At 43.2% G+C, this 14096-nt stretch overlaps 1 protein-coding gene across 1 annotated transcript; it reads right to left on the reverse strand.

The window, feature by feature from the left end:
• Positions 1–3570: 3570 nt before the first annotated feature.
• Positions 3571–11096, reverse strand: LOC310878628 (uncharacterized protein; the record flags this gene model as incomplete). The annotated part of the gene is made up of 5 exons (XM_083792980.1): positions 10965–11096; positions 9075–9127; positions 8121–8218; positions 7293–7512; positions 3571–4998 (listed from the first exon to the last, which is right to left on the reverse strand). Exons 1-5 carry the CDS (start codon positions 11089–11091, stop codon positions 3571–3573), a joined length of 1926 nt encoding a protein of 641 aa, XP_083649106.1. The 5' UTR covers positions 11092–11096.
• Positions 11097–14096: the final 3000 nt, after the last annotated feature.

Consider the following 14096-nt stretch of genomic DNA (forward strand, 5'->3'; position numbering starts at 1 on the left):
AGGTAAACCTGATGGTTCAGTAATCATCCCTCCCCCCCCCCCCCAAAAAAAAAATCCTGAAGTTTAGAACCCCTGCTCTATGAAGCCATCAAATCTGCAGAAGCACTTGGATTCAACCCATAGCCAAGCCTGGAGAAAAAGTCAAAGATGGCCTTAAATCTCTCAACACACTCGAAGCCCACACAAGCCACTTGAAAGAAAAGCCGGTGGAATAATTCCAAGCTATAGCCTTGAATCTTTCAACCCAGTGTCGCTTGATAAAAAAGAAGTTAATTAAGTCCTTGGCAGACATTGAGTTTTAAACCTGCAGAATATAATTCCTAGTCTCAACAGACATTTATGAGACTATGAGCTAAATATAGTGAGCTGTCTTTGAAAGCCTCTTATCAGGTTAATTCTTTCTGAAAAGAAAATACGCAACAGCATTTTATACAATCGAGTCCCTGCTCCGTCTGGCATCCCAATCTTCCTCCGTAGTCTGAAGACTCACCTCTTCAGACTCCACTTTAGCCCTTAGCACATAGCCCGTAGCACTTGAGAATTATAGCCTTGGGCTTATGCAAAGGTTACAATGTAATTTAGATATTTAGGTATGTAGACAGATGCCAGGTTCATTTGTAATGTTGACCTGGCATCCTATAGTTTTGTACAGTTTCAACGTACAGATGATTTATTTTTGGAAATTATACTGTTTAGTGATTTAGGTTATCCGTCCTTGGTTTACCTATGATCTTAGATTACTATTTCTATGCATTTGATGTAATTACCTCTCTGTTTATACCTTGCTTACTGTAAATTGCTGTGGAATGCCTAAATTGTAAATCTCTCTATTTGGGGCATTTTGTAGATTTGCTGTGTGTACCAGACATGTGAAATTGTCACTTGAATGCAAGCACATATTATTTCTTAAAAAATGCATGTTTGTCAGTAAGTGAACTGACCTAGTCAACAGTACAATGTACTTGACCTGTCAATGTCAATAACTTTGATTGTAGGAGAGACATTTGAGCATCGGCCCACATTTGACATTTATATCTTCTAAATATACTGGAAAGGCAAAGATAGTCCATAGTGATCATCATATCCTCATTCCTGTCATATTTCAAAAACATGGGTGCCACGTACACCAGGCATGGTGATGTCTGGTAATCATATCAAACGTCACCTGATGATACCATCTGACTCTCTGCTAAGAGTTCCTCGTCTCTCCACGTAGACACACATACCCATTTCACTACCACCACTTGTGGAACGCTCTTTCTTATATTATTTGACAATTTAGCCAATGTTTGGCCACTTATTATAGTATATACCGTAGTTTGTTGTGCTTTTGATTAATGTTGTTTTTCTTTTGAAGGGCGCTATCCCCTCCAACGTCTGGTTGGAGGGGTTTTAATGTTAGCATAGCTTAACGAAATTACATCATAGGCTAGCCAAGTCCATGGACTTTTGTTTTTAGAGCCTAATTATAAATTCCCCGTGCCCAGCCAAGTCTATTAACTTTAATGTTTGTTTTGGGCAGTTATGATGCAATTTTTTGCCAGCCAAGTCTATTGACTTTAATGTTTGTTTAGGGCAGTAAATGGCTGATATATATATATACTGCAGAACAAAAAGAGTCTACCGACGCGCCTCAAGCCTAAAACGGCTGGTCCGGTGATTCACAGGAACAAGGAAAGAGAAGGAGGAGAGGACATTTTAAGCCTTTTATTTAGTTTCCACCTAAAAGGTCTTCATCAGAGTCATAAAGGACTCCGACTCTGATGAAGACCTTTTAGGTGGAAACGTTAGTCGTCTGTATACTAGCACCTACAAGGCTTAAAATGTCTGTGCTGCTTCAGTGTCCCCTCCTCCTTTTGCATATATATACTGTACTTGCTGCGCCCCTTACTTCACACGAGTGACTTTTTTTCTTTTAATTTAAGGTATTATAAAGGTCACCGGGCCCCCTCCCCCCAAATCATGAGCTTTAGAACCCCTGCTCATATGAAGCCATCACATCTGCAGAAACACTTGCATTCAACCCAAGCCTGTGGGATGATTCCAAGCTATAGCCTCAAATCTCTCAACACACTCAGCCACTGGAAAGAATGGCCGGTGGAATAATTCCAAGCTATACTAAGTTAGCCTCAAATCTCTCAACCCATTGTTGCTTAAAAACCTGCAGAATATAAGTCTCAGATCTGTCAACAGACATTGATTAGACAATGAGCTAACTATAGTGAGAAAGCTTTGAAAGCCTCTTATCAGGTTACAGGGAAGTCTTTCACAAAAGAAAATACACGACTCCACTTTAAACAATAAAATCCCTGTTCCGTGTCTCTCTCTCTCTCTCTCTCTCTCTGTTCTGTCAATCACTCTCTCTTGAAGACCCCTAAACGTTGAGACGGCAGCCAGACACGAAAAGAGCAGTTGTTTGAATTGTTTTCTTTCACATAACTTATTTCAATGAGTAACATTTTAAACCACAATTCAACATAAAATGTAGTTGCAATTTATTTACAAGAATGCTTCATGTATTATTTCATACAGAAGGATGGTCTTCCTGCTTTCTTTGTCGCACCTCCAACGGTGCCCATTACATGGTGGACTATGAATATGCATATGCATGGCTTAAGCTTGGCTCTTCCCTGTGCCAAGCTTAAGCCTTGGCTCTTCCCTGAGCCAAGCTTAAGCGGTGGCTTACATCCAGATTTGTTCACGCTTCAACGGACACTATAATCAATATCAACGCTGGGCACACTGTATTTATTTCGTTCTTGTTGACTATACAAAACAATTATAATAATCATACATAGTACATAATACAATTTACATGACAATCCAGAGTAAAACAATCCTGAGATTCATACAGGGACGATTGTAATATTCGCAACACAAACGGCTGCAATTCATGAACAAAAATGTAATCTGTGTCTGCGTAGGTCTATATATATCTGTCCTCTCGGCGCATCTCGAGAACCGTCTGACCGCTCCACTTCAAACATGGCGTGTGTTGCCGAACAGCCACGGTATAGTGCGGTGCCCGGTCCGGTGCGATGTGAAATCTGTCAGTTAAGCGGCTGTCCAAATATATTGACGAATCTGCAAATCCCCATAATATCCAAGAAACACACATGAGAACAATAACATGTATAGTACAATGTCATGTACAATGTCATGTACAGCACTGTTTCCCAAAGAGTGGGTCTGGAACCATTTGTGGGTCACGGACCAATTTCTATGGGTCATAACTTGAGTAAAGCATTTCCTTTTCCTATTTATATTTCTAAACATATATATTTTTTTAAATAAAACGATGTAAAATGATTGTAAACATTTTAAAACAAACAAACAAATGTTAGAAATTCCATAAATAAAAAATAAAATAATTAAGAAGGCCTAGTGAAAATAGCTGATCTATAAGTTTGCACGGCGTGAAGTGACGCGTTGTGCGTCACTAGTTTGGGTCCTGCAGGCAAACGTCTGGTCTCTCTTTTGGGTCTCGCCCCTGAAAAGTTTTTGCAACCACTGCCAGTGTTACAGTATATATATTACAGTATATGCATATTAACGCCTCAGGTGTGAAAGTCATGGTGAGGTCGAGATGATTCTCTTCAGCTTCATTAGCTCTTCGTTGGTGAGGTGTAGCACCGCTGAAGCCGGGCCATTCTCCGATCTCTCTGGTTGCGTGCTCTCACTGTAGGCGGGGGGGGATCTGGGGCCCCCGAAGTCATGATGCTCGGCGATGAGGGGGCTGGAGTGGACCTTCATTTGAACGGGGTGAGCCTGCTGGCGCTCCCTGTCGTGCGGATGCCAGCCGCTGGCGGCTTTGAAGTTGTAAGGCTTGCTGCTGACATCCTGCCGATCCCAGGGATAAACCCCGTGGCTACTCGGTGCGTCTTTCGGAAATGCGCCCTGCAGCGACGACTGTCTGTAGCTGGAAAAATGGCTGGGGACTCTGGCGTATGGATGACTGGCGGCCGCGGGGTTCGGCACACTCCTCTGCCTCCGGCTCAGATCTTCAATCGCCGAGCTGCAGCTGTCCTTGGGGCTGCTAGGGTGAGTGTGAACGTTCATGTTGGCGGGAAACGGATCCGAGCTGTACCACGGCCTGCCTCTGCTGTCTGCCTCTTGAGCAGGAGGAGTAGACGTAGGAAGCTGAGAAGCCCCGTGCATGTTGGTGGCAGAGGCAGAGGGCCTGCAGTGCCTAAAGAAGTCTTGCAGGAGAGACAGCGGTATTTGGATTTCCATCTTGCCGGCATTGTCTCTCGGGGGGCTGGGCAGTACGTGGCTGTCACTGGTGTGTGTCCTTGAGCTCGCTTTGGGACTCTGCTCGGTCTCTTTACCCGGCCAGACTTTAAATTGTGTCTTTGGCGAGCACGGCGCGTGGGCCATCGCGGCGTCCTGCCCCTTGCAGCTCATCGGCGGCGTGGGAGTGCTTGGTGCCGACGGACACGCGGAGATGCCGGAGGGTGCCGAGGAGAGCGACGTGAGGTTGATGACGTCGCCCGCATCGCCGTTCGGGGAGAACGACGAATGTGCCGCGAACGAGGAGGAGCACTTCCCCAGGTCGTCCTCTTTGTCCTGCGTCTCACATTTCGTCAACCCTTTCGGAGGGTACAGAGGAGAGGGTTTGTTCAAAAACTTGGGCGTCTTGCTGGACGGTGGGGACATGAAGGACGACGCGGGGTTGAGGTTGGCGTCCGGGTTGGATCCCTTCACGCTGAGGTTCAGAGGCTCGGCCAAGCCGGACGAGGACTTGTACTGCTCGGCCAGGTAGCGCAGCTGCTCCAGCGGGTGCTTGGCTCTCTCCTGGGGGATCGGAGGGGAGGGATCGTACGGGAGGTCGGCGGGGCGCGGGACCGGAGAACCGTGTGACGCCTGCAGCGCCGACGCAGGCGATAAGGGGACGTAAGGAGGCAGGACTGGTGGCTGGCCCGGGTGGAAGTAGTGAGGGTAGTGGTGGCCCGGCAGAGGAACCACCCTCAGATGAGAGTCTGACGGGAAGCGAGGGTTCTATAGCAAAAAAAGAACAAAAAGTGGACATTCAGAAGCAGATCTATTTGATTGATTCTCAAGCTTTTTTTGATTCAAGGACCCTCGGTTTGATATAGGCATCAGGCAATAGACCACCATTTGATACTTTATTTTTTATTGCAGACTCAGACTCAGACACCTTAGTATGATACTTAGTATGACACCTTAGTATTCCCTTTTCTTTTCGCTCTCTGGTATAACATTTTGCATCTCTCTGCGGGTTTACAAATTTAGAACCACCACCCATTGTTATACTTCTCCCTGTCTGTCAAATAATTGATTTAAAAAATACTAATAATATTGGTTTATAAAGCATTGAATGGTTTAGGGACAAAATACATCTCTGATCTTGTGCTACCTAATGAACTATATCCAAGCCGTTCAGGTAGGTAGGGGTGCGCACGCTTTTCCGACACACCAAAGGTCCAAAGCGCGGGGACATGAGATGCGATGGCACTTCTGGAACTCAATCACAGCTAAAAACCTTTATAGAACGTTAGGTTATTATTTACCTTTCATTTCTTCCTTTTTACTGAATTGTCCTTCTATAATGTGTTTATTTTGTTTATAATTGCTGTTGAACTGCGCTATGCACGTAAATAAACTCGCCTTGCCTTGCCTAAATGGATACAGTATAGAGCGTAGCAGTCCCGCCCCCTTTCATGACGACGCCAGGCCCAGGAAATAATTCCAATATAGAAATAAATTACAAAACAACAAAAAGTAGTTTTTCTTTCTTCTTTCTAATCTGATTTCTCACGACAAGAGTTGGCTTTGTACGAGGCTTAAAATGTATTTAAATAAATACTTTTTGAAAAGTGTATGAGGAAAATGTGTATGTAAATATGTAATGCTATAGGCCCTATACCATTACATATGCCCTCAGGCAAAAGGCAGCAGGGCTCAGGTAGCTAAAATATTTACAGTCAGTCAGTTGAACATTGGAGGAAGTGAATGATTACAGGTTACTGCCGACACCCGTATTATTAGTATTTTATTACATATTTTAGTACGTCGTTGTTGTTGTCACAGTCGGAGGTTCGTCTGGCAGCAATATTGTTGTTCGCGTGTGAAGAGATCTTTTAGAATGACTACCGGTAAGCGCAATTATGTAAGCAAGCAGTAAAACAAAAAGCACGTGTCCTTATGTAACTATGTAACTTGGGACTTGAAAAAGAAAATATACGTGTGTGTGTGTGTATATATATATATATATATATATATATATCAGCTAGAGTGTCATTGTTCGATCCCCGGCTAGGTCATACCAAAGACTAGAAATGGGACCCAGTGCCTCCCTGCTTGCAGTGCTTGGCACTCTGCATCAAGGGTTGGATTGGGGGTAAGTCCCTGAGACATACTAGTGTCATGTCCATGGGCACATTTCCTTATAAATGGTGACTCAACCAGGCAATGAACTCCCTTTTCGGTGGAAGTTCTTGACGTTCGACATCCCAGTAACTGACAACATTGACGTGTCATCATATGTCACCATTTACTGCATTGTTTCTCAACTTGTGGTCAATACAAATAATTTAAAATACAAATCTTCACTTTCCTACATTACTAAATGCATGGCCAGTAATACCTTCATGAACCACCAGTGGTCCACGGACCACCTGTTGAAAACCCATGGTTTAACCCATTCTGGGCGGGAACCGCTTTTGGGTCTTTTAAGCATTGTTACGCTTTAGCTATTGAAAAATATTTTTGAAAAGTCGTGAAAATGTGTTGCAAACCTTTGAATATATTCTTTCAGAGCGAACATTAACTCAATCTCAACTTAATTAACTATCTTCAGATGGGGGTCTGCAGCCAAATACAGATAATTCTGGGGGTCCTTGACATGAAAACGGTTGAGCACACCACTGACATATAAACATTTTCAGAAAACTGAGAACTGAGAACTTTTTTGGAATCGTCCTCAGGTTGAAATGCTTTTCACCCATTTTGGGCGGGAACCCCTTTTGGTGTTTTAAACATTATGTTATAATTTAGCTATTGGAAAATAGCAGATCTAGGTCTGCTATTTTTGAAAAGTCGTGAAAATGTGGCGCAAATCTTTGAAAATATATTTCAGAGCGAACATTTTTAACTAAAATATTGGCTTCTGGGGGGGTCCCTGGAACTACATATTTTGAGATGGGGGTTCTGGGGGTCCTTGACATGAAAAAGGTTGAGCATCACTGACATAGAAACATGTTTTTTTTTTAAGCCTTTAAGCCTTTTTTTAATCGACCTCAGTCCAAAATGGTTGTAAACCATGGTATTACCCGGTGCAGCACGAAGGGCCTGCGTTTGGCTGCTCTCTGTCTCTCGTCGTCCTCATGGCATCCTCCTCCATACGGGAAGGCCTTGGACGGATGAGGATGAGGATGGTGAGGATGAAGATGATGATGAGGATGATGTGGATGGTGGTGGTGGTGGTGGTGCTGTGGCAACGCGTTCATCAACTCCCCTCCCTTGACGTGACATTCATATGGCAACAGCAGCCTGCATGCAGAGAAGAGGAAGAAAATTACTATTTACTAGATCATAATCGATCATAAGTATATTATATTTTTGAGCGGTGCTAACCGTTCCAATGTGTGGCATCGTGTGTATGTCTATTTATTCCCCCCCTTGCAAGACGGAGCCCAATTGTATGTCCCCCCCCCACCCTTTAATAGTGATACATTTTTAATATACCGTCTTAATAGAGGGTATGCGCGTGACATCATCATACCCGGAAGTTATGTGGGAACGCCTTCTGAGTGGCCAAAAAAACTACTTTCTGGCCTTGACAGCACATACAGGTACATCCAAACAGAAAAGTCCTATCTGATTGCATTAAAACGAAAACTCACTTTTGCCACTCGATTTGCCACTAACTTAATGTGTGCGCATATCCTCTATACATAAAAATAAGGTTAAAACTGTTTTAACGGTCCATTTTGTTTGGGACCCCCTCGGAATCCCCTCAAGGACGTCGACCCCATTCTTGAGAACAAGTGGCTTATGTGACGCAAGCTTGATATACATGGCGTCCCAACGCCATCGCAGGGCGGGGTAGAGGCCTACATAAATGAAGCACATGCATCATGAGCTCAGACCAGACGTACTTCTCATAGTGTCTGCGGGTGCAGGTTGCTGCGCTGGTGCTGCGAGGGTTCCCCCCCAACGTGTTGTACACCTGCTTCCACATCTGCTGAGCCGTCACCTGGGAGGAGTGGAGAGTACATGTACTTATAGGTACGTTACACCTGGGAGGAGTGGAGAGTACATGTACTTATAGTGACGTTACACCTGGGAGGAGTGGAGAGTACATGTACTTATAGGTACGTTACACCTGGGAGGAGTGGAGAGTACATGTACTTATAGTGACGTTACACCTGGGAGGAGTGGAGAGTACATGTACTTATAGTTACTTTACACCTGGGAATAGTGGAGAGTACATGTACTTAATACTGGGAGTGTAGAGTACATGTACTTAATACGTTACACCTGGGATTGGAGAGTACATGTACTTAATACGTTACACCTGGGAGTGGAGAGTACATGTACTTAATACGTTATACACCTGGGAGTGGAGAGTACATGTACTTATACCTTTCACCTGGCAGTGGAGAGTACATGTACTTAGTTAAGTTAGTTACAACACCTTGGAGTGGAGAGTATCTTAGTTACCTGCATGGTGTTTAACTACAGGACGGGGTCTATAATCACTATCTTCCCTGCTGCATTACTATCAGAAGAGGGGAACAAAAAACACCTACACCTTTTAACCCATTCTGACCTGAGATCAGATTCATACGAGGTTTTCCACTGGACACACACTGGTCTGATGAACCCATTCTGACCCGAGATCAGATTCTAAAAATGTCAGTCGTTCTTCGATTTTTCAAAAATGGCAGACCTACAAGCTCGTATCGCGCCACTCGGTGGCGCGATATGAGCTTGTAGATCTGCTATTTTTAAATAGCTAAAGCATAACATGATGCCGACACCAAAATGGGTGCCCGGTCAGAATGGGTTCACAAATAACAATTATGTGGCTTATAGGTATAGAGTTTTACCTGATGATATCCACCCAAGTCCTTCACGGTCTTGTACATCACATACAAATCAACTGAAAACATAAAAAGGAAAGATACAATTAGGACGACAACATATATTTTTATTTTATCAATATACAAAATTTTAAAGTTCTAAAAAGAAAAACGTATACTGCATACTAAAGTCCCCAGATTCACACCAGCGGTTCCCAACCTTTTTTTCTTATCAGGGTCCACTTAATCCATTAACCTCTCAGGGCCCACCCAGCCTTAATTGATTATGTTCTATGTGCTTGGATTAATGGAATCAGTTCATATTGATTACAATGAAAATACATTTTCCAAGGTTTTAAAGAACAGAAAAAAACACCATTAAAATATTAACGTTATCGTTATCTGTTTTCTAAGATCTCGTTCGTACAAGTTAATAACTTGAGGGAACAAGTTATTATTTTCTTCTTCCCATGGACGCTCCGTAGAGAAGTGATAATTTTAGAAGTGGGATGTATATTCAACACAGTCTGGAAGAGGCATAACTTTACCACAGTGCTAAAGTACCAATGTCTTAAGGATACTATTTTAGGCCTACAGTACATAGTTTGGTTGCAAATGTAATCTCCTTGTGTTCATATTTGGAATCCTCTCTACTGTCCAAGAATCAGTTGTGGGAGGCCTGCAGATTGAATCAGTTGTGGGAGGCCTGCAGATTGAATCAGTTGTGGGAGGCCTGCAGATTGCAGGAATGAATCAGTTGTGGGAGGCCTGCAGATTGCAGGAATGAATCGGTTGTGGGAGGCCTGCAGGTTGTAGGAATGAATCGGTTGTGGGAGGCCTGCAGATTGCAGGAATGAATCGGTTGTGGGAGGCCTGCAGGTTGTAGGAATGAATCGGTTGTGGGAGGCCTGCAGATTGTAGGAATGAATCGGTTGTGGGAGGCCTGCAGATTGTAGGAATGTATCGGTTGTGGGAGGCCTGCAGATTGTAGGAATGAATCGGTTGTGGGAGGCCTGCAGATTGCAGGAATGAATCAGTTGTGGGAGGCCTGCAGATTGTAGGAATTAATTGGTTGTGGGAGGCCTGCAGATTGCAGGAATGAATCAGTTGTGGGAGGCCTGCAGATTGTAGGAAATAATCGGTTGTGGGAGGCCTGCAGATTGTACGAATGAATCGGTTGTGGGAGGCCTGCAGATTGTACGAATGAATCGGTTGTGGGAGGCCTGCAGATTGTACGAATGAATCGGTTGTGGGAGGCCTGCAGATTGTAGGAAATAATCGGTTGTGGGAGGCCTGCAGATTGTAGGAAATAATCGGTTGTGGGAGGCCTGCAGATTGTACGAATGAATCGGTTGTGGGAGGCCTGCAGATTGTAGGAATTAATCGGTTGTGGGAGGCCTGCAGGTTGCAGCAACGCCTCCATTATGTTCAGTGTCTGTGATAATTGCTATTGTCGCCACATGGAGGAGACGGTGCGTCCTCTATACTCAAATACATCCTGAACCACTTGAACTCCAAGCTTGTGTAACTACTGTTGTTTTTGTTCAAGAATGTGAATGTGAATGCAAATAAAGATATAGGCCCTCATTTATCAACGCAGTGTACGCCCAAATTTCACTGCGTTGAAAGATGAGGGCCTAAGTGCGTGTGTCTGTGAGTGCGTATTCTGTTTGAACCCCAGGTGAGGGATCCTCTCTGTGTGTGTGTGTGTGTGTGTGTGTGTGTGTGTGTGTGTGTGTGTGTGTGTGTGTGTGTGTGTGTGTGTGTGTGTGTGTGTGTGTGTGTGTGTGTGTGTGTGTGTGTGCGTATGCGTACCCTGTTTGAACCCCAGGTGAGGGATCCTGTGTGTGTGTGTGTGTGTGTGTGTGTGTGTGTGTGTGTGTGTGTGTGCGCGCGTGCGTCTGTGTGTGTGCGTACTCTGTTTGAAGCCCAGGTGAGGGATCCTCTCTATGGGCGTGTCTCTGTTCTTCATGTAGAGGTAGAGGTTCTTCAGGAAGGTGTCCTCACTTAGGTCCTCACGCTCCTGCACCTCCCCATGGGCCATGCTGAGACACACACAGATTGATTTGATTGATTGATTTCGTAATTGAATAATGCATATTGTTGCCGTCGGGACATAAAGCCTGTATCTCGGTCATTTTAAATGCTTTACATTGCAACGTTTAGCACCCTGAGCTGAGCTACGGCCGGGGTCTTTCGCAGGGTCGTTACACTACCCCCTCCTTTCTGAAGCGCGCCCACACGCTTCTCGCTTCACTCCTCGCGTCCCTCGCGTCCCTCACGTCCCAAGGGCACCCTCCAGGGGTCCTCCAGGGGTCCCAAGGGCACCCTCCAGGGGTCCTCCAGGGGTCCTCGCTCCCTTCTGACACCAATGTAACGTTTAGCACCCTGAGCCGGCCTCCAACTCAGTAGACAAGGCAAGCAACGAGCAAGAGAGCTAGCTCACTTGATGAACGCCCTACTTCGTCATCACACACAAGACAAACTTTGAACACTTATAGCGGCTCAAAAATAGCAGATCTACAAGCTCACAAAGTGTTGCGTTGCGGCCTGTTCTGAGCTTGTGGATCTGATATTTTCGCTGTATCTGAAAATAATTTGAAACAAGTCTGTCAGTGTTATTTTTCTATTTCGGAAAATGTGTCTTAGGGGAAAAGAAAAAAAATATATATATACGGATGCTAGATTGAAAGTGGTTAAACAAATTTATATTGCCCCTGTATTTTGGAAACTAACGATATAATGTTTTCCCTAGAATTGATTTGTATACAGTACATTGCAATAATAATGTGTGGTTAACTTGTCACACATGACTCACAGCACCGCAGTGTGCCTCCACGCACCACTTGCTGTGTTCAAAGCTTCCATGCCAGGCCTATAAGGCCACAGGTCACACATACTGTACTGTTCCATTTGACGCAAAACACAAAGACACATAATCCATTTCACCCCAACTGTACAAACTCTAGATCAAACGTATACAGTCCCATACATAAATAACACGACTCTCATCAAACAGAGACAATCCTAGAAAACAATGACTCAGTCCATTGTTGAACGACGACGGTTGTCAAACAAAAATAAGCCTTTTAACAATATATGACACATAAGCTCATTCCTCTGCATGTGATGTCAGCCTTGTCGCCGGTATAAAGCATGCCATTGATGCAACGCTCCGACACCGTCCACATATCAATGCAGCCACTGTTACACTTCCACTCGTACACCTCTAGGAATGTTGACGGTCTACTACATCAATACTTGTATAGGAGAAATGCACCGCGTGGCAAATATTCAAGACTCCGTGGATCCAAATCAGTGTTGATTTCGTCAACTATGACAAAAGATGTTTGTCGACTATACCCTTTTTCACTGACGAAAACTAAATGGAAGCTAAATTAAAAAGTAAGCTATGATGACTAAAATAAAGACTAAATATATATTGACAATTTCGTCAACAAATAAAAACTAGACTCAAATGTTAGGAAGGGACTCTAGTGGTCAAGACATCCAGTATCAAGGCATTAGCAGACAAAATTGCAAATGATAAATGGGTACTTCGTCCTTCGGAAGTACCCATTCCTGGTTTGATCCCTGGGTGGGTGCCCCTAGGCTGGTATCCCTGCATGGGTGGGTGTCCTAGGGTGGGGATATTTAGTTTTTATTGCGTGTTGTGTGGCTACCTTGCCGTGATGCAACTCCAAATGTGGACAAGAAATGTAAAACAATTGCTCCAGTGATTAGAAATTGATAATTCAAAATATGCTCCTCATTGACTGACATTGTACGCTGAAACAGCTCTCAAAGTAACTATTTTAGTACGTAAACAAACACAAAGTTGATTCAGACAATATAGAGCATCACCAAAGCTCATATTTTTATTTTAAGTAAAAATGTTAACTTCCTGTTGATTTTACTATTTAAGATCTGGATCCGGATCCATGGATCCAGTCCGGGTTATCTTCCTCATAAAAATGGACAAATCAAAAGGAAGTTCACATTTTTATAGGAAAATAAAACCACATGAGTTTTGGTGATGCTCTATATTGTCTGAATGAACTTTGTTTGTGTTTGTTTACGTACTAAAAGAGTGACTTTGAGAGCTGTTTCAGCGTATAATGTAAAACAATGAGGAGCATATTTTGAATTATCAATTTATAATCACCGGAGCAATTATTTTGTATTTCTTGTCCACATCATGGCAAGGTAACCACACAACCCAAACCTCTATACAAGTCGTCTTAGCCTTTAACTCTGCTGTTGTTGCGTGACTGTAATGCACTTTGGATAAAGGCGCTATAATATCAATGCACCATTTACCATTCATGTGTAAATGATCAATAAATCAAATGTACAAACAATAGTGACCAATAGTGTGCTGAACATATTCTATCTGATTACATCTTCCATAAATCCTTAATTCCTATCAAAGAACGTCTCCCATCACAGCCCTTGAATTGCAGCCCGCAGGTCATATTTAAAATTATCAATACCTTTTTATATATAAAGTATCTCTGTGGCTATAACATTATTTAATTGTTATTTAATGTTATAATAGTGGAAACTTCTGATCACATCACATTCAATTGAAGCACAACTATTTTCTATGTGACATGAATGTTACTCAGTGATGGAATGTAACTAAATACATTTTCTGTAATATTTAAGTACAACTTTGAGGGGTTTTAGTTGAGTTTTAGTTTACCTGCATGGGTATGTTTACTATGTTCATTTATTTCTGAATGTATACACCTCAAATATTGTATTTTTCTGCATTGTGCTATTGCTGCTTTTACTTAAAAGCTGCACTATGTAACTTTTCTCTACGGGATTTGAACCCGTTTTCTTTTACCATAGATTATTTACCAATAATAGAGCACGCTTGCTCAGGGGATAAATCTTGACCATCAGATCCCGTGTCTAGGTGAGACATATGACCTTTAGACACAATCTACATATGTCTCAAAGAGCAGGGAGACTGAAACCAGAAATTATATAAAGTTATATTGAATTATACAGACTCGATACCAACATGGAATATACAACAAT

The sequence above is a fragment of the Protomyctophum parallelum genome (assembly GCF_964188405.1).
Source record: "Protomyctophum parallelum genome assembly, chromosome: 21".
In the NCBI taxonomy this organism is placed as follows: domain Eukaryota; kingdom Metazoa; phylum Chordata; class Actinopteri; order Myctophiformes; family Myctophidae; genus Protomyctophum; species Protomyctophum parallelum.